At 55.2% G+C, this 23,008-nt stretch overlaps 9 protein-coding genes across 9 annotated transcripts; 5 read left to right on the top strand and 4 right to left on the bottom strand.

Annotated features, from left to right (window-relative positions):
• Positions 1 to 171: 171 nt before the first annotated feature.
• Positions 172 to 1,687, bottom strand: UV8b_00933 (uncharacterized protein; the record flags this gene model as incomplete). Its single annotated transcript, XM_043138431.1, has 3 exons — positions 172 to 307; positions 490 to 1,298; positions 1,448 to 1,687. 3 exons carry the CDS (start codon positions 1,685 to 1,687, stop codon positions 172 to 174), a joined length of 1,185 nt encoding a protein of 394 aa, XP_042994365.1.
• Positions 1,688 to 3,060: 1,373 nt separating this feature from the next.
• UV8b_00932 (uncharacterized protein) lies at positions 3,061 to 5,466 on the top strand (the record flags this gene model as incomplete). The annotated part of the gene is made up of 1 exon (XM_043138430.1): positions 3,061 to 5,466. One exon carries the CDS (start codon positions 3,061 to 3,063, stop codon positions 5,464 to 5,466), a length of 2,406 nt encoding a protein of 801 aa, XP_042994364.1.
• A 562-nt stretch (positions 5,467 to 6,028) lies between these two features.
• Positions 6,029 to 7,081, bottom strand: UV8b_00931 (uncharacterized protein; the record flags this gene model as incomplete). Its single annotated transcript, XM_043138429.1, has 1 exon — positions 6,029 to 7,081. One exon carries the CDS (start codon positions 7,079 to 7,081, stop codon positions 6,029 to 6,031), a length of 1,053 nt encoding a protein of 350 aa, XP_042994363.1.
• A 600-nt stretch (positions 7,082 to 7,681) lies between these two features.
• Positions 7,682 to 8,284, top strand: UV8b_00930 (uncharacterized protein; the record flags this gene model as incomplete). Its single annotated transcript, XM_043138428.1, has 4 exons — positions 7,682 to 7,684; positions 7,759 to 7,778; positions 7,958 to 8,140; positions 8,212 to 8,284. 4 exons carry the CDS (start codon positions 7,682 to 7,684, stop codon positions 8,282 to 8,284), a joined length of 279 nt encoding a protein of 92 aa, XP_042994362.1.
• Positions 8,285 to 10,306: 2,022 nt separating this feature from the next.
• On the top strand, positions 10,307 to 12,146 carry UV8b_00929 (uncharacterized protein; the record flags this gene model as incomplete). Its single annotated transcript, XM_043138427.1, has 3 exons — positions 10,307 to 10,447; positions 10,524 to 10,984; positions 11,126 to 12,146. 3 exons carry the CDS (start codon positions 10,307 to 10,309, stop codon positions 12,144 to 12,146), a joined length of 1,623 nt encoding a protein of 540 aa, XP_042994361.1.
• A 1,159-nt stretch (positions 12,147 to 13,305) lies between these two features.
• Positions 13,306 to 16,062, bottom strand: UV8b_00928 (uncharacterized protein; the record flags this gene model as incomplete). Its single annotated transcript, XM_043138426.1, has 1 exon — positions 13,306 to 16,062. One exon carries the CDS (start codon positions 16,060 to 16,062, stop codon positions 13,306 to 13,308), a length of 2,757 nt encoding a protein of 918 aa, XP_042994360.1.
• Positions 16,063 to 18,224: 2,162 nt separating this feature from the next.
• Positions 18,225 to 19,466, top strand: UV8b_00927 (uncharacterized protein; the record flags this gene model as incomplete). Its single annotated transcript, XM_043138425.1, has 1 exon — positions 18,225 to 19,466. The coding sequence occupies one exon, from the start codon at positions 18,225 to 18,227 to the stop codon at positions 19,464 to 19,466; it is 1,242 nt and encodes a 413-aa protein (XP_042994359.1).
• Positions 19,467 to 20,442: 976 nt separating this feature from the next.
• UV8b_00926 (uncharacterized protein) lies at positions 20,443 to 21,406 on the bottom strand (the record flags this gene model as incomplete). The annotated part of the gene is made up of 4 exons (XM_043138424.1): positions 20,443 to 20,737; positions 20,838 to 20,956; positions 21,124 to 21,182; positions 21,259 to 21,406. The coding sequence occupies 4 exons, from the start codon at positions 21,404 to 21,406 to the stop codon at positions 20,443 to 20,445; spliced, it is 621 nt and encodes a 206-aa protein (XP_042994358.1).
• A 1,394-nt stretch (positions 21,407 to 22,800) lies between these two features.
• UV8b_00925 (uncharacterized protein) lies at positions 22,801 to 22,986 on the top strand (the record flags this gene model as incomplete). The annotated part of the gene is made up of 1 exon (XM_043138423.1): positions 22,801 to 22,986. The coding sequence occupies one exon, from the start codon at positions 22,801 to 22,803 to the stop codon at positions 22,984 to 22,986; it is 186 nt and encodes a 61-aa protein (XP_042994357.1).
• Between the last annotated feature and the right edge of the window lie 22 nt (positions 22,987 to 23,008).

Raw genomic sequence — 23,008 nt, 5'->3', positions numbered from 1 at the left:
CCACAACGCCAAACAAAGAGAAAAAGGGAAAGAAAAGAAGGAGGAAAACGATACATCCTGCGTGAGTCCTCTGTGCTTGGCCATCCTTGGCTTTCTCGACTCTTGCTCCGCCCGCCTTGGCAAGCAAGGGCTTGTCAACCCAGCAATCATGACTATTTGCAGCATTTCCCCTCATTCTACCTTGTCTGCGGCGGCCGCTTCTTTTGTGTCGACCTTTTTGGCCGGAGGTTCACTAGCGACCCCGTCCTCATCGCGTGCTCGCTTTCCGTTGGAATCACCAGCAGTGGCTTGGATGGAAGGCATACCGCTAGAGAGACCATGACGGGTTTGTCTGTCAGCAGTCGGACTTTTCCCTGGGCTGTTTCGTTTCCTCAAACGAATGAACAAAAAAAAAATGGAAAAATCGGGAAATCTTGGAAAAAGAAAAAAGGTAGAAAAAAAATAAAACAAAATGCAGGCAGCAAGCGTTGGGGGTGCATCCATACTAACCCTTCGTAGGTCTTGTCTTTGTGGTCGCTGTTCTGACGAGCATGACCACCATCTCTCCCGCCTCGACCTCCGCCTCTTCCACGGCCACCGCGACCGCGACCGCGCCCGCGACCTCCGCGGAATCCGTTCTTCTGGTCGTTTTCGCGCCTCTTCTTCCAGTCGTCCTGGCCGCCGCCGCCGCCGCCGCCGCCGTTACGCCCCTTCTTCTTGTTGCCGCTAAAGTCCTTGCCTTCGTAGAACTTGCGTGGCTGTGTGGCGTTGGGTTCTATCTTGCCTTGGCGAATGAGCTCGCTCTTTTCCTCGCAGTAGGCCTTCTTGGACATGATCTTCAAGTCGTTTCCCTTCCAGGTGGGCTTCGGGTCGGAATCAAGAAACTTCTTGGCCAGCTCCTGGTCCGCAAAGGTGACAAAGACGGATCCCTTGAAGAGGCCCTCGTTGGTGCGGCGAAGCTTCAACCCCTTGACCTCGCCAAATTGCGCAAAGAAGCTCTCCAGGTCGAACTGTGTGTCTGGGTTCTCGTCGCCGAAGCCCTTGACGTAGACGGTGGCAGCCTCGATCTTGGCTTTGCCCTCGGCAGCCGGCTTGTAAGGGGTCTTGCGCTTCACCACCTCGGAGCCCTCTTCTCCCGATACCTCCAAAACTTTGCTATCGCGAAGAGCGGCAACAACGGCGCTGTAGGGTTGGAAAGTGCGCATGCGCTTGAAAGAGTGAAGCGTGGAAATGGCCATGGGCTTATTTTCCGACCCGCCGCACGATTCCCACATGAACTTGTCTTGGGCAAAGTTCCAGTCACCAAAGTAGAATTCAACCTGTTTCAGGTGTACACATGCAGTCAGTCGAGGGGAGTCGATAGTGCGCATGTTCACCCAACAAAAAAAAAAAAAAAGAAAAAAAAAAGAAAAAAAATAATAAAAAGCTGCAGAAGCGTCCACAGAAATGGACCGTCGCTTTGCCCTACCTGCTTGCGGATAGCCACAGGATCATCCGTCACCTCCCGCACACTGGGGTCAAATTTGTTGTTCTTGGCATCCTTGTCAGTCTTGTCCATCGTCTTGGTGACGGACTTGTCCGTAGCGACAGCAGCAGCCTCGACGGGCTTGGTGGTAGGTTCCGCCTCGCTCGTCTCGTTGGCTTTTTCCGCCTGCGCCGGGGCAGGAGTAGCCTCGATGGGCTTTGTCGTGGCTTCTGCTTCGCTCATCCTGTCGACCTGCTTACTTCTTTGTATCAGAGAATGACGAAGTATAGGCCTTAAACAGCTTGCAACATCTGCAGACTCCCAGATATAAAAAACACAGTGGGTTGACAGACCTATCCAAAGAATCAAGGGAGGACTTGGTGGCGGGGCTTTTGCTCCCAGACGGCGCGTCGACAGGAGAACTGCCTTGGAGCGAGACAAGGGTACAAGACGAGTCAATTGACCCTACCTCGGGACAATCGCCGGGTGCGAAGATGTCCAGAGGGTAGCTTGGGATGAAGATGGTCTGCGTCGTGCGAGCGAGAGTTTGGTTCTGCAACTGACAAACAAAGCCGTGTGCGGAAAAAAATGACGGAAATTCTGCCGCCCACCAGAGCGCCAAAAACTCAGCGAGTGTCGCGCCGCCGCTTACTCACTCACCGCCTTTGTCACCTTGGCGAATGCGGGCCAAGTCGCATCAGCGACCTTGGAATTTCGAACCGCGTAGCAGGACCTGCCTTGTAAATAGGAATCGATGGGATGAAAATACCATTATGGAGAAAAATCAAAAATAAACTAGAATAAAAAGCCATCAAACTAATATCGCTTCAATTAATGCATACGTTGTCTAGCATGCGTCGTCTGCTAACTCTATCAATTCCCAGACAAATTGTGGGCCTTGGCGACTTGTACCAGGTATCCAAGGTACCTACCTACCTACCGACCTGTAGGTTGCAGGTCTTAGCATCTTGTGCGCAAGGCCTTCTTAGCAAGGGGCCGCATCAAAAATAGATACAACAGCCTTGGGCAGCTCATCGCCGGCATGTATCAAGGACCTACTTTCAAAGGTGCCTTCTCAGGTAGGAGGTACCAGGCCTAGGTAGGTACATGTCTGGTACGTTGCAGGTGCCGAACACCAAGCCCATGCCCATTTTCGCGGGGGGTTCCTTCCTCCAATGGAATGGCTGCAGGTACCGTCCATGACATAATGACATAATAGGCTGGTCGTTGACTTCGACACTTGCACGTCAACAAACCGCAAACCGCAAACCGCAAACCGCAAGCATCCAGCTCACATTCCCTCGCATTTGCCTCCCTTCAACCTTCAACCTGCCATTGGCTGTCCATGCAGCTGAGCGCTGAGATGCAAGACATTGCGCGTCCTCTCCGACCTCTTCGACTGTGATAATCCCGCGCCGCCTGTTATTGTTGAAAGAGCTTGGTAGTTATTTCCTACTTCCTCTTCTTTTCCCTTAATTTAATTTTTTTATTAATTTTTTTTCCTTTTCTTTTTTTTGTTGTTTTTGTTGGCGTCTTGGTCACTGCCGCTGTCACTTGCTTGCTTGCTTGCTTGCTTGCTTGCTTGCTTGCTTGCTCTGGTTCCATCTTGTTCGCAAATGAGACACCTCAACGGCGTCGCCAAGTCTCTGCGGACTCTCAATTTGCCATGGAGAGTTGGCACCAGTCGCCCCCCTCCACCCTTGCACAGGAATTTCCAGCAAAGTCTCTTTACGTTTACCAAAAAGCCTAGCACCTCTGGAGTAAGCTTATCCATTAGCCTCGCTGCAGGATTCTTGTTCATCTGGTGGCTATATCCCTCTCAAGACCTTGATTATCTCACCCCCACACAGAAACGAAAAAGATGGTCTCGAACCGAACCAAACGGACAAAGGCTTGGTGGTGATACGAAGGTGGCAGCCGAGCCACCCGCGAACGCGTGGGACAGCTTTGCCGCGCGCATGGAAAGCATCGCCGGCATCACCGACACCGAATGGGGCGCCTTTTCGGAAAAAGTCACCGACTTGATTCTCCCAGACTGGTCCAAACTCGTACCTGGATACGTGAAAAAGCTTCAGAGGGAACTGTCCATGGCCCCTGGCTCTCTGGCGGATGAAATCTGGGAAGAGGCGCATGACCCAAACGTCAACCCCGAAATTGCTTGGAAAGCCAACGTTCGTGTGTCTTGCGAACTCTGCAATGACGAAAAGGAGTTTCTATCAAGACGTAAAAAAGTGATACGGGTTGCTCTAGCCAAATATCTCGGCCTCCGCGAAAACGACATTCATCCAGATGATATCCCCACCATTGCCATGTGCGGTTCGGGAGGCGGCCTGCGCGCCCTTGTCGCCGGCACTGGATCCTTGATTGCCACCGAAGAGGACGGGCTCTTTGACTGCGTTACGTATACTGCGGGTGTCAGCGGCTCTTGCTGGCTACAGACTCTTTTGAACTCCTCCATATCAGGGGGCGACCTGACACGGCTGCTGGAGCATTTGAAGGCTCGCTTGAATGTCCACATCGCATACCCACCAGTTGCCCTCCAATCCCTCGTTTCGTTGCCGACAAACAAGTTTCTGCTAAGTGGCCTGGTGGAGAAGCTGCGAGGCGACGATAAGGCCGACTTTGGTCTCGTCGATGTCTACGGCTTGTTGCTGGCATCTCGATTGCTAGTCCCCAAAGGCGAGCTTGGCGTCAATGAGAGAGATCTCAAGCTTTCCAACCAGAGAGAACTTGTCAAGTACGGGGATCGTCCGTTACCCATCTACACCGTTGTACGGCACGAGATTCCACGGGCTGAAGGAAATCAGGGGCAGCTGACTAAGGAGGACAAGAAGCTCACCAAGGAGGAGCCATGGTTCCAATGGTACGAGATCACGCCGTACGAGTTCTTCTGCGAAGAGTTTGGTGCCGGTATCCCGACTTGGGCCATGGGACGAAAGTTCAACAACGGCAGCGACGTTCCGCCAGAGCACGGGTTCCACCTTCCAGAGGTTAGGGTACCTTTGTTGATGGGCGTCTTTGGGAGCGCCTTTTGTGCCACCCTGAGCCACTACTACAGAGAAATCAAGCCGCTGGTTCTCAGCATAACAGCTCTCGCCAGCCTTGACGAGTTTGTCTCTGGCCGAGACGACGACTTGAGTAAAGTCCACCCTATAGATCCCGCCACAATTCCCAACTTTGCTTATCAGATGCACGGCAAATTATCTAGCATGACACCTCCCAGCATCTACGAACGAGAACACATCCAGCTTATGGATGCGGGCATGTCAAACAACCTGCCCATCTATCCTCTCTTACGACCCGGTCGAAACGTCGACATTCTCATCGCATTTGACGCCTCTGCAGACATCAAGACGGACAACTGGCTCTCTGTGGCTGATGGATACGCTCGGCAGCGCGGCATCAAGGGCTGGCCGGTAGGCATTGGCTGGCCAAAACCGGGTGAATCTGTCAAAGAGACTGTCAAAGAGCTCGCCAATGCCGAAGCCAAATCCGCTCGCGAGGCAGACCGACGAGTGGAGCAGGCCAAGCAGGACCAGAGATGTCTCAAGGAATCAGCAAACGGCAGCACAGCCAGCAACAGCACAACCGACCAAGATAAGTTGCAGGCTGGGGACGAAGAAGCCGGCGACTTGGGATACTGTACTGTCTGGGTCGGCACGACGCAAGAACGATCTCCAAAGCCCCCTCCGCCGGCCAAAGCCATCGACGAGACAAACAGGTGGCAACTCATGGAACCTGATGCGGGCCTTGCGGTTGTTTATGTTCCGTTCGTGGCGAACCCAAAAGGGCCAGATATTTCCCCTGGCACGACCGACTTTCTCAGCACATGGAACTTTGTGTATGCTCCCGAACAGATTGACAGTGTTGTCAGCCTTGCACGGGCAAATTACGACGAGAGCAAAGAGCAGATTAGGTCCACGGTGCGGGCCGTGTACGAGAGGAAGAAGTTTTTGCGGGAACAGGCGGATAACCAGCAAGTGAAGGAGGAAGCATCCAAATCGCTGGCAATCTCGACATGAGGCGAAGCAGGTCTCTTGTGTGTACAGATTATCTCTTTCTCTTTCTTTCTTTTTTTTTTTTTTTTTTTTTTGGGGGGGGGGGGGGGGGGGGGGAATAAAATCTGGGGTACGTGACCCGTGTAAGCTACTTGTTGGCATGCAAAAAGTATGAGCATACATGTCTATAGATATTATCCTATCTACCCCCTTTTTTTTTTTTTTTTTTTCAAATGGTTGGCCTTTTACATGCTAATATCCTCTGGTTGACTTTGACTTTCACCTTGTCTCTTCACCTGTAGGCCTCTTTTCGAAGGGCTGATTTTTTCAAACCGGTCTGTTCTACAGTATACCCTAATATACAGTTGGCCGTACCTTTGTAGTCTGTCGACCTCCCCCGTCTCGCAAAAATGCCGCAAAAAGTTGCGTGGTACTTGTTCAAAGATCGCTCTCCCATGATGTAGCAAGATTGCACGCATGTGATGGATGGAAATACTGCTTCTGCCTTCCCTCCGACCGCCACCGCCCCTTTCTGGTCGTCCCCCCCCCCCCCCCCCCCCCCCCCCCCTCCAGAAATGTTGGGTGGTTAGATGATTTCGCCAATGTCAACGTGCGGCGCTTGCCATGGCTTCGCGTCGGGCTCCATCATGTCGCTGGGGACGCGGACCTTGTTACCAGGGCTGTACATATACCACGCTTTCAAGGCACCCATTGAAGCTTTGCGTCTGGCGATATCCAAGCTCGGGCCGGCTGCTTCTCCTATCTTCTCCTTGCCGCTGTAGATGCCCACCACGTAAACGGGAGTTCGCGACATGCGACCAGTTTCACTTTCCAGCCGGGCAACGGGCGGTTCGAACCCTTCTCTGGCACAGAGCAAGGTCAGCTCGCGAGTGGGCAGCTGAAATTCAAACAGCGACGAGGGATCCAGCTGCCTCGACAGAATATGAGCCTTGACAAAGGTTCTGGCGGCCTCGCGGCCGCAGTGCGTGTAGATGGAGCCGACGACGGCCTGGACAAAGGACCCAAAGGCGTCGTGGAGCAAGACCTCGGGCTCTTGCTGGGCCTCGTCGCTGTTGGGCCTGCCCAGCGCGTCGCCAAAAACATCGTCCAGGACGACGCGGCTGCTCAAGCCGCGCCTGTAGGAGCTGTTGCGCTCGACCTCGGATCGCACGTATCCCCACCGCGTGCTCACCACCTGCTCGCCATCAGGTTTCCACTGCAGCAGGCCGGGGTCGACCTCCCCGCCAGGCGCGGCGGCGGCCTCGACGCCCCATCGGCGGGAGACCTGGTACAGCGACTCGGGCCCCGCGTATGCCCGGAGAGCCTCGTACAGAATGGCCATTGGCAGGCGCGGCCATTTGCAGACGAGGTACTCGAGCGCGTGGTAGTTGATGATGGTGCTGCCCAGGAAGGCCAGGTTGGCGTTGTTGAAGCTGCCATTGGGGTCGGCCGACGGCGTGACGAGCGCTCGCGCAACGGTCTGCAGAGGGATCTTGTTGGACAGTGCCAGTCGGGCATGCAGGGCTGCGAGCTTTGCTGACTGGGCGCTTCGTTCTTGAGGCGGTGACGGCAGGGGGGTTCGTGATGTCGGCTCTTGGAGGGACGTGTTGGTGTCTTGTGCTGGGGCTTGCGGTGCCATGGCCTCGGACGACTGGCATCGGCGGCTGGATTGAACGAATGGTGATCTGTAGCTAAGAGAAGGGGCTCCTGGGCGAGCTGGGAGGACTGGTCTGCTACTCCATCGTGGCCCTCGTAATCTCCTCATTTTATATATATATATATATATGTTTTTTTTTTTGTGATGTAATTTCTTACTAGAAAGGCTGCAAGTAGGAAACAGAGATCCGGGTGGATTGAATAGAAAAGATGTTGGATAGAAATTGCCCCCCACCCCAGAGTTTCCGTTGCAAAGCTGAGAGCGGCGTTGATGTAAATATCGTCAGGGTGTTTGATTCGACAGCTTGCCCGAGATGGGTGCAGCTGGGGAAAAAGTTCAACCACCCCGTTAACCCGTGTTGGCGGAGGCAAAGCCACACGCCGCGTGAGGCGGCTAGACTAGACGGAGCGTACGGGGGGGCGAAAGGACGCGGAATAAATTCGGGCCGAACGTTCTGTCGGGACCTTCAAACTAACTCCCCAAGAACCAACCCAGCCCCAGAGCGAAGTTCGTTCTACCCAAAACGACAGCCAATTGCGCTCCTCAACTTGATTCTCAGACGTCCTTTTGCAAGCCAGTAAAATGGTAAGTCAGTCCTCTGGAAAAGCCATCCGAAGAACGTGGAGCTTCATGCTGACTGGGCATGCGCCCACATATAGGGCGGTGGTGGAAAGATCCCGTAAGTGACCGACCTGCGGATGATGGGCAGAATCAAAAACACCAGACGACCAAATCCCCCCAAAACCCCCAGACTGCAACGATGCCTTCCCCTCTATTGGTCCGCCGCGCGTTGGGACGCGACCCCCCACCCCGCCCCCGTGACGAGATTTCTGACTCGTTCTTCGATTCTTGATGCAGTTACCCCAAGCACGTCTGGTCACCGGCCGGGGGTTGGTACGCCCAGCCTGGCAACTGGAGGGCCAATACTCTCGTTGCTGCCGGCTTCGTTGTTGGTATCTTGGCTGTGACCTGGAAGTTCAGTTCTGAGCGAGAATCATGGGCTCGCAAACCGGAGCCTGGAGACTGGTATCCGAGCCGACGGTACGTGCAACGCAACCGCATCGATCCATTGTTCGATAAGCAGCGAGGCAGCTAACTTTTACGATTGGCAGTTGGTCGAAGGAACTGATTCAGTGGGACAAGGAGGATAGACTAAAGGCTGAGCAGGACAAGGAGCAGAGCTGAAGGAGACGAAAAAAAAAAAAAAAAAAAAAGTACCCGTCCTTGCGAAGAAAGGAACGGCAACCCGACATGTGTATATTATGCGTGAATCAAAGCAGCATCTTTTTTCCGCCCCCCCGCGTTCTCTTTCGATCACTTGAGCACCATCCTCTCGCCGCGTTAGCCTTGTCCACTTGTGGTATGGCCTCGTGTGTGTATGGGTACCAATGCTGGGTACGGAGTAATGAGCGTCGATACGCCCGGTCAACGGCCTGCCGTGGCCGTTGGATGGACTTTGAGTGTGCCTGCCGACGTTGAAAAGATCATCACACAATTGATTTGATTTATATTCTTCACCTTCCGGCTGTCACGGGTAGTACCCCTGGCGTGAAGCGGACTTGGTCGCACTATTGGTGGTATCGCCGAGGCGAATACGGACAGTGCGTGTGCCTGTTTCTCTACAGAGTTGTGAATCGCAGCGACGCCTCCGCGTGAACAAGTTTAGCCGTCGGGGTTGATGCTCCAAGGCTACATGTAGTCACCCGCAAGGTCCGTTGGCTTGTCGAAGCTGACGGGCAAGGACGTGGACGCTACCATGGCAGGGGGGATGAGTCGGATGATGGAGGCGTCGAGCAACAGCCTTGCGCTGTCTTGTGTGCCAATGCGAGACGGAATATTTTAAAGTGTGGGCATGAACACCGATCAGGCCGTTTGAAACGTCCATTTCCCATTTCCATTTTGGCCCCCCCCCCCCCCCCCCCCCCCCTTTTTTTTTTTTGTTTTTTTTTTTTTTGCCCTTCGTCAAAAGTTAAACTCGTGATATCGAGATGGCCGCAGTTGACGACTTGGGAGGTTTGGTCCGGGTACGGAGTATAACTTCGTGAATCACGGTGCACGTGGTGTCAATGGCTGGTGGTACCTGGGAACCCCATCTGCCGATGCGCTGGTCCCCTGTAACCAGGGCCAGGGTTAATCACAGACAGCAAGAGCGCTGCAGCGTTGCTGACAAACGTCATGTATACGGCAGACTCAATACTAAAGTGGTAGGTAGGTGCATTACCCAAGGTAGGCTAGGTAGGTACCTAGTTGGCATGTACCTAACGCGTTGCAACTGCCAGTGCCACCGGCCCACAGCATCCAGCGCCCCGCCGCACTTGGCTCGTCGGTACCAGACTTCAGACTTCAGACTTCAGACTCTAGCAACACCAGACTCCATTCTTTTCTTCCGGCAGCCAGCTTTTAGCCCGCCAGCCTTTAGCCCGCCAGCCTTTGGTCCCCTTGCTGCACGGTCTTCCGACCGAGTAACCGTTCCACCAAACGCTGATACCTGCACCGACTGACCGGCACTCGCTCTGACCTGTGTGTACTGTACACCTAGACCCTTCCGTCGTTTGTGCTGCTTACCGTATCCCCGTATCCCCGTGTCCCCCCGAATCTCACCAGACCCTACCTACCTTACCTACCTTACCTATGTCCCCATCCTGCATCCTATGGTGGCGATGCGGCACCGCCCGGCTCCCACTTCCGTTCTCATTGACAGCATCATCTCTTCACCTTTGCTGACCTGCCGATAGCGTTTTCCTTTGGTTGCTCCAACATCTATGCGATCCCTCCGTCTCCGCTGTTCTCCTCGCCCTACCAAGCAGTTGACGCCTAAGCCTTGCCACAAGGCCCCCCCCCCCCCCCCCCCCCCCCCAGTTGACCAGATATCACATAATACGCCCGAGGCACCTCCCTCCCCCAGCGCTTGCGCCTTGAGTTTCTAGCAGGCTCCATCAGTTTCCGGTGACTGTAGTCGACCCGACGGCGTCTGGTCCGGTCCATCTGCAGTTGCGGGCCGGTGGAAGGGTGTGCCACTGATTTCCCCCTTCCCTTCCTTTAATCGCCCTCCACCCCCCTTTTTCTCGGCCCAACCATTACAACCACATCGCCAAGCACATTTCATTTTGGCCTTCTGTGCGATCCGAGTTTGCCAGCCTCACCATCAGCCGAGGACTACGTGCCTTTACTGCTTGCGACCACAAAATCTAGACCTAGACCGCACATATGGCATCTCAAAGTTCTCGGGACTGGCTGGATGCCAGCCAGGGCCGCGAGGTTGTCTTTTGTCACGCCTGTTCGCACGAGTGGTATCGCGACGAGTACGGCTTGATATGCCCCCGCTGTGAAGGCGATATAACCGAAATTGTACGTGCGTCGGTTTTACTTTACTTGCCTATCGACCCACCTGCCCAGTATTATACTCACGTCTTTTTCTTCCTAGGTCGACCCGGACAACGATCCTCGAGTTACAACGCCATCTTCAAACTCCACATCACCTGGCCTGCCACCGTTACGTCACGCAGATGACTCGGATCCAGATGAAGCCGATATAGAAGAGCACATGGGGCCCCACGGCTTTCACTTTCGCAGGAGCACTCGCAGAGGTTCGGACCAGAGACATCATGACCCGTCAATAGATCCAGTCTTTGAACGATTCTTCCACATGATCCAGAACTTTGGCCAACCCCGACGGACCGAAGGTGGCGGCGGTCTTCTTGATAGACAACACAATGATGACCCTGCTCCACCACGGATTCATCGCACCACATTTACATCCGGTACCTTTGGGGGAGGTACCGCATCCGTCACTATTATTTCTGGCCCAGCATTTGGTCCTCGAGACCATCATGCTGAAGGCAATGACGCCACCAATACTCGGGGCGACGTAGATCCTTTTCAAGCGTAAGTGACTGAAGTCCCCTCGGGGAATTAATCCACGCTTTCTATGCAGAGACCATTGCTCCACTCTACCGTGGGCATTTGCATTCGTTTCTGCTACCCCTCCTTGTCTGTATTCTTGGAGAGGCTAATTATTCGGAACAGCATCTTTTCCAACGTCATACGAGACATGGCCCCTCCCGGTGGTGCTGGCGAGGGCGGTCCTCAAGTTGGCTTCGCTAGAAGCTTGCAAGACATTCTCAACCTGTTCAACCCAGCAAATGCAATGATGGGCGACGCCGTTTATTCGCAAGAGGCACTGGATCGCATCATCACGCAACTCATGGAAGCCAACCCGCAGTCCAATGCGGCGCCTCCAGCTTCAGAAGAAGCCTTGGGCAAGCTGGATCGCAGACCCGTGGACGAGCATCTGTTGGCGAGAGAAGGCGGCAAGGCAGAGTGCTCCATCTGCATTGACGAGATGAAGGAGGGGGAGACGGCCGTCTTCCTGCCCTGTAAACACTGGTTTCACGAAGATTGCGTGGTCCTGTGGTTGAAGGAGCACAACACTTGTCCAGTCTGCCGAACGCCAATCGAGAAGCCCAACAGGGGCAGGAGCCGCAACACACCTGGAGACGCCCAGGGCGATGCAGGCACCTCGGCGTCGGGCAATGACGCGCCTTTCCACCGACGACCCCCGGCGAGCTTCAGCCGTCAAAACTCGGATCAATCCAGAGTCTTCAACGGCAGGTACGACGGCGGGGCCGACACGCCCACGGGCAGAGCAGCAGCTGATATGGTGTCGTCCGTTTACCTGGATTCTCGTGGTCAGTCACGACATCAAGGTGGTGGCAGACTGGACGAGGCTCTGCAAAACGTCGCCAACGCACAGAGGGAGAGGGACTACGAGAGCCGTGATCGAGGGCCTGCATCCACCACAGTTGGGTACGAAGCATGGCGACTGCAACGCAGGACATCGCACTCGCCAACGAGTCCACGAGCGGCAACGCTGACCGAGCAAGGTGCTCGAATGCGACAGAGGAGCCCCTCGGAAGGCAATAGACGCGGCAACAGCGATGGGGAGGATGGCCGGCAATCAGGTCCCGGGGCGTGGAACTGGCTACGGCAGCGCTTTTCTGGAGGAGGCAGCGACAGCAACCAAGGGTCACCTCGCGGAGAACAATAGCCCTGGGGATGGTGGTAAAAAATCCCGTGTTCCCCCTTTCCCCCTTTCTGTGAAAAGAGCATCTCCTTTCACTTCCGAGGCATGGTCGGGCCCTGGCAAACTCGATGCGACTGCAAAGCGAAGCCCTTGTGCGAGGCTCAAACGAGGCTCAAACCCGGCCTAAACCCGGCTCAGAAAGACAAAGAATCCAACATGAAGGAAATTGTACTTTTCTCTTTTTCTTTCCCCCCTTTTTTTTTCTCTTTTTTCTTCTTTTTCTTCTTTTCTTTTCTTGCGCACCCAAGGACGGGCTCACTGGACCAGCTGTATTGGCATAGGCATGGGCATACATACAAGCGGAATTTGGACGGTTCAGAGCACGGGCAAGGTGACCCAAATGAAAACTGAAAATAGAGGAACATGAAAAACCAGACTGGTTGCGAAAATGCAAGTTTTTGCTACCCAAGGGTGAAATCACCGGCTGGCGCGCCAATGTGGGGGTTTTTGTCCTTTAGTAGAGAGACGCTGGGTACTGGGTACTGGGCACTGGGCTCTGGACGCTGGGCTCTGGGTTGAGTAAATCAATGAGGCGGCACAAGCCGTGGTCCCGTCGATACTGAAGACGCGTCAATTGCAGTTGCCGCCGCTGCTGGCCCGAACTTGATGAAGCCTTGTTTCGTGGAGAAGCGCCGCTGTGATGGGAGGTGGCATGTGCATGTGCTGCTGGTGTGCTGGTGTTTTGTGCGCGTACAGTCACAGTCACGACCGAGCACGACCAATCAGTCCCGTGGTTTGCTATGTAATTGGTCATTACGGGACGGGCGGGTGACGCAATGCTCGCCAAATAGAGTTTATTAGAGTTTGCGCATGCACCTGTTTATATAAGCCGTGGTATCTAGCCTGAACAAACCCAACCCGAAACAAACCAAAAGGAAGGCAAGAAAAGAGACAGAGAGAGAGAAAGAGAGAGAGGAGGAGGAGAAAAGGTGTCGTATCGACATGCTCGGGTGCGGATCCCAGACAAAGGTGCGCCAACGCTTCCCTTTCCTTTCCACGTCGTGGTTTTCCCCGACCCGGCGAGAAGAGAGCCCGTCTCCCCAATGTTGCCGCCGTGGCTCATGGACCATGACTGCGACTCGAGGCAGCAGGTGATGCGGCGGCTGTCAAGGTCCCGTCCCGTCTAGTCCTGGAAAAACTTGACAATGTGCTGAATGTCGCGCAGGCCCAGGCCGTGCTTGGGGAAGCAGATGTAGACGACGTCGCCCAGGGCGCCAAACTTGCTGCGGAAGTCGGCCTTGCGACGCAGGCCCAGGCTGTCGACTATGGAGGCGTACGCCGAGGCTAGGAACTTGGCGCGCAGGCCGTGCAGGTGCTCCCCCGGCGTCATCTTCTCCGACACGCCCACGCCAAACGTGACCTGGCCGGAGATGGTCGACAGGGCGTGCTCGATGAGCACCTCGATGGCGCCGTTGACGGACCCGGGGAAGTCGAGCGCCCACTTGACCTGCCAGCCGTGCTCGGGCGACAGCTTCGCCAGCACCACCATGGCCAGCATCTTGCCGCCCTTGTCGGCGACGTAGTATCGGCGGTGGTCCATGTCGACCCAGGGGCGCACCTCGGTCAGGTGCATCTGCTTGCCCTTGCGGTTGGCCTTCCAGGCCGCGATGGCCTCGTCGGCCCGCCGCATCAGGTCGGCGTCGGGCTTGACCTCTTGCATCTTGACGCCTTCGCGCTCGACGCGCCGCGCCTTGGGGCCCTTGCCGTTGACGCTGTGCACCTTGCTGGCGTCCACCCTCTGCTCCTCGATGCAGGACAGCGTGCGCCACTTCAGCTGCTGGCCGAGGATCTTCTGGACGTTGTACGAGACCATCATCCACACCGGCGACAGGCCCAGGTCGCGCTCCACAAACTTGACAAACGCGGCCACGACGTCGTTGTACTGCGACTTTTCGCACAGCGGGTCTCCCGTGACCATGGCGAACTTGTCCTGCCTGACGTAGCCGACGGCGGCGCCGGTGGGGTGTCTCCAGATCTCGAACCGCTCGTCCAGCCAAGACGTGTTGGAGGCGTCGCCGTAGTTGGCAATGAGCTTCTCGACGGGCGGCATGGCGCCGTCTCGGAGCGGCTTGGTGGTGTCGGCCTCCGGGTGCGGCAGCCCGGGGGCTTGTTCGGGCAGCGACTTGGGGTCGCGGTGGAAAAGGGAGGCGTACCGGACGTCGCCGAGCTCCAGCATCCAGGCCACGATGCGCTCCAGGCCGAGACCGGCGCCGGCATGGGGAGGCGCGCCGAGATCAAAGGCGTCGAGGTAGTCCTGCATGCCGTCTTCCGCGATGCCCGAGGCCCTCATGCTCTCCCGCAGCTCCGCGGCGTCGTTGATGCGCTGGCCGCCGGAGCAGACCTCCTGTCCTCGGATGAAGATGTCGAAAGACCTCGTCCAGAATGGATCTTGGGGGTCTTTGTGCGTGTAGAAGGGCCGGGCGCTGGTGGGGAACTTGTCCAGGACGTAATAGTCGGTCCCGTACTTTTCCCTGACCAGCTGGCCCAGGCGAATTTCGTCTCGGGTGGACAGATCCACCATCTCGACATCTCGGCCGTCGTCACGAAGCATTTGGATGCCGTCTTGAAAGTCGAGAATCAGGGTCTCGTCCAGCCACTTGAACTCTGTGCTGGGCCATCGTTTCTGGACCTCGCTCAACTCGGGCATGGCATACACGGCGGCGAACACTGACTTGAGGAAGTCGTCAATGACGGCGATTACCTCGTGGTAGTCGTGTTCTATGGCCATTTCGAGGTCGAGGCCGGTGTACTCGGTGAGGTGGCGATGCGTGTTGGAGTTTTCGGCGCGGAAGACGGGGCCGATCTCAAAGACGCGGCCAAAGTCGGCCGACACGACCTCTTGCTTGGCCAGCTGCGGGCTCTGCGCGAGGAAGGCATTTCGGCCAAAGTAGTTTACCTTGAACACGGCTGCGCCGCTCTCGGTAGCAGCGGGCTGCAGCTTGGGGGTGTTGATTTCCAAAAAGCCCTGCTCTTCCAGAGTTTCGCGGAACTTGCGCGCCACAAGGGCGCGGATTCGAAACAGGGCTTGATTGGACGGGTGACGAAGATCGAGAATCCGGGACGTCAGGCGGTTGCGAAGAGTCTCGGGGGGCTTGTAATTTGTGAAGGGCGCCCCCTGGGCAGCGTTGACCAGGAGTATGGAATGCACTTCCACCTCGACACTGGAATGCGTCGCCGAACGAACGGGCTCGGGCGGGGCCTTGAGGGTCCCGTTTACCTGGACCAGGCTTTCCGAGTTGAGCTTCTGCACCCACCGTACCATGTCGAGGTACTCCCGAGACAGGACGCCCTGGACGGTGTGCGTCTGGTCACGGAAGAGGAGAAAGTCTAGGTTCTTGGACAGCTGTCGCTGGGTGACTAGCCTGGCTCGAAAGTTGACCTCTGTTCCAAGGGGAAGCTTGTCCAGCTCGGAGATGGGGTTGAGCTCATAAGGGTGGGCAGGCCAATCGGCGCTGGAGCTTGTGCGGCCACTGTCCAGGCTAGAGCGGCCAGAGTCTCTGCTGCTCTTGTCCATGCTGGAACGCTGCGACTTGTCGTTGAGCCTGTCCAGATCGGCTCGGTAGTTGCTGAGGCTGAGCATCTCCAGGCTGGAGCGGGCTGAGCTCTTGACGACGTCGACGGCGCCGTCGTTCATCTTGGGCAGTCGCTTGTTGCTGCCGAAAGCACTTGCAGAGAATGGGGGCGTGGAAGGAGTAGCGGGCGACGCGGAACTGGGGCTCGGGCTGGTGATTCCCGAAGCATTTGACGTCAACAAGGTTGCTGTGTAATTGGCATCCTCTGTGACGTCGCCGGTCCTGAGGGGACTGGAGTTTCGACTGGGCGACGACCGGGGCAAGCCGAAGGCCGATGCCACCGGAGCGAACACAGAGGAGCTTGGCATTGCTGCCAGGGGCGTTGGCGTGAGCGTTGGCGTGAGCGGGTTGTCAAACGACGAGAACGGAGAAGATAAAGCTTTGAAGTTTGCGCTATACTTTTCTGCAAATGCAAAGTTGAGCGGAAGGGATGGTCCGGGTTCCCACTTGGCAGGTTTCAAAGCTCGATCGATACGGCCAAGGAAATAAGTGGTACAGGCACGAAATGGCAACGAGGTAACAATGCCGGGGTTGGGAGCCGAATCAGGCGTGGGGGGACCTTCGGTGCCCGACACCTGGCGAATCGTAGGTTGTCTATTCCTGTTTTTTTTTTTTTTTTTTTTTTTTTTTTGATGCGCTTTTTCGGGCAACTTTTGTTAACTCTTCGTTGGTGGATGAATACTGAATATTCGATACTCGTGAGGAAGAGGGGTGCTAGGCTCGCGGGGTATTCCAGTCTGCTTTATCGACAAGAAGTCGACTCCAGTGCTAATGTTGGAGTGCCTAGGATATGATGGTTGAAGAGCTGAGATGTCGGATCGACGAGGTCTGCGGCCAACAGGAATCCAAAAGTCATCGAGAAAACGGGAGAAGCAGGAGTCGAGCAGTCGCCGCGCCGCTTATTATACTGCTCGCCCACTCCGTGTGGGAACGAACCCCTCCGTGAAGTCCTTTGAACAAGGTTTCCTTGGACCCGGACCCGTCTGGTCCTTTGTCCTCACGGAAGTCAGGACTCCTGAAGCGCTCTCTCGCCTCGCACGGCTTGGCTTGTTGCTGACAATCTCCGACTTGCTCCTGGCCCCACAGCTTCCACGGACAAATTACAGCACGAAATAACTAGCACCAGATGAAATAGCAAGCGGTCTGAAGCCCTTCGGGAGTCGAGCTTGCAAGCTTACCGGCAAAGTACGGATAACCTACCTAACCTAAGGTAGCTAGGTACCTCCCAATAAATCATCCTCTGCTAATCACTCGCTGGGACACCTTGGGCTAGCAGGTACCACGTATTCAATGCCCGCCCGGACTTTTGCCAAACATCCGTCAGAGGCTCGGAGCCTGCTCAGCGGAGGACCGTCATGGGCTCGTGGCAGGCTAGGCTAAACCCGGTTCCCGGCAACTGGCACGGCTTCTTAATTTGGGGGACAAGTTTTTGATTTCTCCAACTCGGTGCACAGATGGCGCTCAAAACAAAGGAGTAAGAAAGGGGGAGAAAGAGAGACAGACACAGAGAGAGAGAGAGACAGAAGGCAAAAACTTGCTGCTTGCTTGTTGCTCAGCATGGCTCTATCCTGCTCTTTCCTGCTCTGTCCTGCTCTTTCCTGCCTTTCTGTGTCTTTAGTGTCAGGGGCAGGTACCACGGATTTTGACCGTTTGACGTCAGTCAGCATGACATCTTACCGGACCCGCTCGTCACACACCCCTCAATTTGTCATCCACTCCGCACAGAGCATTACAAAGTACTCCGTTCTCCGTACTCCGTACTCCGCCCCGTGCCTTGGTATTGAGTCGGAGCCAATGATGACGTGACCAACTGCACAGTCTCCGGCGTTAAACAAGCAAGTGCATCCCCCCTTGCTTGGTTGCCAGGAGGTAGGTAGGAGGTTCTACGTACAGAGTACATGCACGTGCCTTCAGGTCGGTGCTACATAGGCAGGTGCCATGGCCTGGCAGCAAGGGCAGCGAAACTTCCAGGTCATGCTGCCATTGGGGTAGGTCATGCTGCCTTCCAGGACTTCAAAACGGTCGAGCTCAGTTGGCGCGGCTGAAAAGGTGCGCTGCAACAACAACCGCTCAGCCTTTAGTTCAGTTCATGAGCGATTGACATCATTCACCATTACCCCGCCTCTTCCTTCCATGTCGTCTTCGCCATCCTGCGTTTGCGGTATGATCTCTGCAAGCCAACCGGAGCCGCCACGTCACGTCTGATTGACTAGACTGCTTGCGGCAAAATTATTCCCCTCCAAAGCAACTTGACTCGTCTCAAATCACTTGCACCGTCGCAGTTCTCGCTCTTTTCCCACGGCCAACCCTTTCCTCCGGGGCTTTTCTCCCCCCCCGGCGCATGACTGGGCAGCAACTCGGCTGCGATTGGCGACTGCTAGCCTGCTCGTATAAAAGTATTCTCGCCACAAACAACGCAAAAGAGCGAACGCGGGGCCCGAGTCCGGTGGGATACCAACTTGGTTCCGGAATGTTGGACTCGCCTGGACAAGCTCCCCTTCGCGCGGATGCTCTGAGACGCAGCGTGACCTGCACCGAATCGTCGTCGGCTCCAGCCACCCTCACGACACCATCTGCCATCGGCACTGCTGTCTCCACTCCTGCACCTTCGGAGGCTGGCGACGAGTATGACAACCCGCTCGAGTCCAGCTCCAGATGGTATCTTAACGCAAAGGCCCAGACCGTACGCTACGCGGCCAGCCTGGGGTTCAGCATTCATAACCGGTCTGATCCTCCAGCACCATGCCCTTCCCGAGAAATCTGGCTAGATTCAACCTTGTCAGCCTGGAAGGGCAAAGGCAAGATCAAGGCAGAGGTGTGGAATCCTCCACGGATATCCTTCGGACCACGCGCCGCCGTCATCAACCTGCATGGCGGAGGGTGGATATTGGGCCAAGGCACCGACGATGCTCGTTGGGCCGGTGCCGTGCTTTGCAACTTGGACGCCGTTGTCTTCACCGTCAACTACCGACTGGCACCGAGCTACCCATTTCCTACCCCAATGGAGGATTGCGTCGACGCCACCATACAGATTGCCTCGCGGGCATCCGAGTTTGGCATCGATCCAAACCGCATCGTGCTGTCCGGCTTCTCAGCAGGAGCGACGAATGCTCTGACCAGCTGGATCGCCATGCAAGACCCAGCTCGGTGGAACTACAAACTGCCGAGTCCGCCGCCGTCCATACTCGGCATCATCTTGTTTTACCCCACCTTGGACGTGACCATTACTCGGCCTGGCAAGCGTCAAGCTTGCACTCGACCGGAGCGCACCTTGTCTCCCGGCCTGACAGATCTTATAGATGCATCGTATTTCTATCCGCCGATTCCCCGGGAACAACGCACTGATCCCAGGATGTCACCCGGACTGATGCCGGATGACTTGCTGAAAAAACTGCCTCACCTGCACATGATTCTATGCGAGTACGATATGCTGCTAGCCGAGGGCATACGGTTTGCTGAGCGACTAGAGCAAAACGACGTGCCGTTTACTGTGCGGGTCGTGGAAGGAGAAGGTCATGCCTGGGATAAGCCGCCTCCCATGACTCCGAAAGAGAGCGTCTTCGTCGAGTACGGCAAGGCCACGGACAGCATTGCCCGCTGGCTCGGCCGAGATTGCGAGGTGGACGGGGAGTCGGTGAGCTCCCTGCAACGCAAACGGCCCCGATTTCGACGGCCTCAGCACCTGTCCATCAGATCAAGATCGATATGGTAGGTAGCTCTTGGAAGCAGGCCGGGGGGTGAGGGTTTCACCTTGCCGAGTGATGTTGTTGTACGATTTAGCGTTAGAAATGCCATGGGTTAGAACAGAGCGAGATGTGAAGTCGCCATGTTGTGTATGTATGACAGGGCAAGTAATTGGGCCGGTCAAACTCGGTGTGGGCAATATCTGGACCCTTGTCATGGGTGTCCAGCCGTTTCACTTGCACAGTATGTAGGCCCAAGACGTAGACGTAGCAACAGCCACCCGCATGTCTTGATTCACACGAAGTCTGGGAAACACGGCGCCTACAGCAATTCCTACGGCGGCAGCTCGTCCTCGACTCGAAAGGCCCGCTTCGTAGTTCGAAGTCCTGGAGAAAGATTTTTCGATTTCTACATTGGACAAGGGAAAAGTGATTTGGTCGGGATTCGAGCTCAACCAGGCAAGCTGGCTGGCTGGCTGGCTGGCTGGCGAATGGCGACAAATTCGACGAGGGCTAACGGCACGGCACGGCACGGCACGGTATGGAGTGGAATGACATGTTGGGCCTCGTTATCCCTTCAAGTCGTTAGTGTGGCTGTCAACGGGCAAGTGGACAGTGACGTGACGGTGGAAATGCACCCCAGCGATTTAGGCCTCGCCAGAGGGCATTGTACCGAGTAGGGGCGCGAGTGTCACGGGTTTCGACGGCACCACAATCATTAGTTGTAGCTAGATTATAATCTGCATCCTGGAATTTCGAATGCCTTCTTGTCAGAGTCAAGCACCGTCAAGACGTGCACGTGTGGCGGCCGACTGCCTCAATGTCTTGTCGCACGACCAGAGGAAATCACACAATCATCACCAGCAGAGCCGTATTGCATGGAGTCATATATTCTTCTTCTATATGGCGTTGGAAATGGTGGTGCACTGCCTCGTGTCGTTGTTGCCTCCTCTGCGTAGCAGCTTTGAGCGCTCTGGTTGGTTCAGCCGCTCGCAAACGATCCCTTTACCATTTAGCATCCTTGCTCTCCAGGAAACCCTTCAGGATGCCAACAATCTTGTCCAAGGCAGCCAGGTAGACGCGGAGCTCCTCTTGAACCTTGCCCTCATCCGAACCAAGCTTGACGTAAAAGTCCTTGCGGTAGGGGCAGGCGCTCATGGCGGCGCTGAAGATTGGCTTGACGAGAAATCCGTGATGTGGCTTGAGGGTCTGGCCGTAGGCGTTGCGGAAAGATTCGGCGAGTTCGTGAGAGCTGTTGGCGATGTTGGAGCTGAGGGCGACGCAGGTGAAATCAAGCCCACTGCGGATTTCATTTTCTGTGTTAATTGAATTCCTTCCAAGGACTTTGCAACCCACAATCCAGGTACAACGACAAACGACACGGGGTGGTGAGATCATACCGAACCAGCCAAATAAGACCTTCAGTGGCAGTATGCTTCTTTGTCTTGAGCTCGTTTCGGCAGAGGTCCTGGATATTCTCGGACTCGGCAGGGGCAGCAAGCTGGCGGTCACGAAGTTTCTACAAGAGCATATTTCAGCATCCACTTCGCGTCAGGTTCAGCTCTGCGACTGAGAAGCTGAGAAAGATTTCTTTTTTTTTAAAAAAAAAAAGAAAAAAATAACAACAACAACAACAATAATCCAGTTTTTTTTTTTAAAAAAAAAAAAAAAAATTAAGGGGACTACCTTGACATTGCCCAGCATGTCGGATTTGACGGGGGAAAAGGCAACGGAGCCCAAGACATCTGATGAGCAGAAAGGACATCAGCAGTGCCGCCAAACGCACAATGGCACGGAGCGGAAGAGAGGGAGAGCGCGTACCAAACATGGTGGTCAGTGATTCGGCAGCATCAAGAAACTCGGTAGTAGCAATGGCATTGTCCTTTTCCGCATCGACGGGAACGTCTGCGAAGGATCGCCTGAAGGTTTGCACAATGGTGCCGCCGGGGGGAATAACGGGAGCAGACATGATGGGATCCTGATTGGCAATGAGCTAGCTTCCTGTTCCAAGTAGGAGAGAAGATAGATTTGCCAGTCGCGGATGTCAAGGGTCCAAAGGTCAAGCTGTCCTTGTGGATGAGGCTGAGGCTGAGGAAACACTAGGCCTAGGTGGGAGGTAGTCGAGGTTGCTATTGAGTTGACATGCACATGCAGAATCCCAGCCGGACTCTGGACTCTGAACCCCGCCGTGTTGTAGGTGCACAGACCGACCGACTCACTACTGACAGGTACGTCGAATTGGTGGCGCGGGGGTTTCAGGGCCATGGCTGCGGGGAAACGGCCTGACAACCGCCACCAGACAGGTACCTATATGCGTATTCATGACAGATTCAGAACCAACTGCTCGACACCTTGTATCTTGGTACTACTCCTATTACTCTTTTTCATTTGTTAAATTTTCTTTCTTCTTTCTCCCTTTATATTCACAAAAGAGGTATATATTCAATGAGGAGCGGGAAAATCCGTCGGTATCTTTGGAGGTATCTCCCTAAGAGGTAGGTACAGATACTTCGGTACCTGTTACGCACTCCCCAGCGTCAGTGATTGGCCGGCCCCAAATGGCGTCGCTTGCTCGATTGCCAGTTGTTGACCTGACAGGTAGCTTAGGTACCATACTAGATGGAATGCAGCCAAAAGAAGAAATTGGTGTTTTCAATATAAACATGAAAATCCAAAAGATTGCTGCTAAAATCTTGGAACCAGGGTTAAAGATCCCCCCCCCCCCGGACTCGAGTCAGTAAGCCGAGCGGTCCCATGGCAATGGATGGTCATCCGATTTAGTAGTTGACGTCACTGCTACCCGGCTCAACCCCCCCTTGAGCATGGCATGATACGATGCATATGGGCATTAGCAGTCACGTGAGGGGGCCCTGAGTCGTCTAAAAACTTTGCCGGGACTAACCAAGGTACCCCTAGGTATACAGGTACGGGGCGCAGGTCAGGTAAGCGGCGCATTCTCTGACTACACTGCCAGAGCGATATCTGCGGTCACATGGAGGCTTTTTCCGAACATTGCAACATCTGCCTCGCACCACTTTTGGGCTGGGGGGTCCAGTCGTGTGTCTGCTGGGGCCTGAATCCGTCCGGTAGAAAGTTTAGAATGAGAAGCGACAGGGGGCGGAAGAGGAACGCTTCCCGGGGACCTGTCACCTGTCACCTGTGCCCTGTGCCTGTAACCTGGTATGTCCCAGACGCTGTCTGGTGCTACCAGACAACAATGAACTGCCCCACTCTTCGGGTCTGCTGGCACGGTGCATAGGTAGGTAGGTACCTAGGTACGGAGTACGGATTACGGCACGAGTAGTAAGTTAGGGAGGGTCAACTGCACTTAGCCCTGGCCCGTGGCGAGGGGCTAGGCCAACCATGTGTCAATCGTACCTCGTACCTCGACGTACTGTAGTACGGAGTACAGAGAGAGCAGTCATTCATGCTGCATTTGGCTTGGTTGAAACCTCGAACCTTGGTCAACTCGCGAGACTGCTGGCAGCTACTCCTCTTCTTCCTATTCCTATGTCGTTCAATGCTCAATCCGTTGTTGTTGAAGTTTGACCTGATGTCTGCGGTCCCAATC

Source organism: Ustilaginoidea virens, chromosome 1 (assembly GCF_000687475.1).
Source record: "Ustilaginoidea virens chromosome 1, complete sequence".
Classification (NCBI taxonomy): Eukaryota; Fungi; Ascomycota; class Sordariomycetes; order Hypocreales; family Clavicipitaceae; genus Ustilaginoidea; species Ustilaginoidea virens.
Note: the sequence above shows the minus strand (reverse complement) of the source record. Positions and strands in the feature narration are given on the sequence as shown.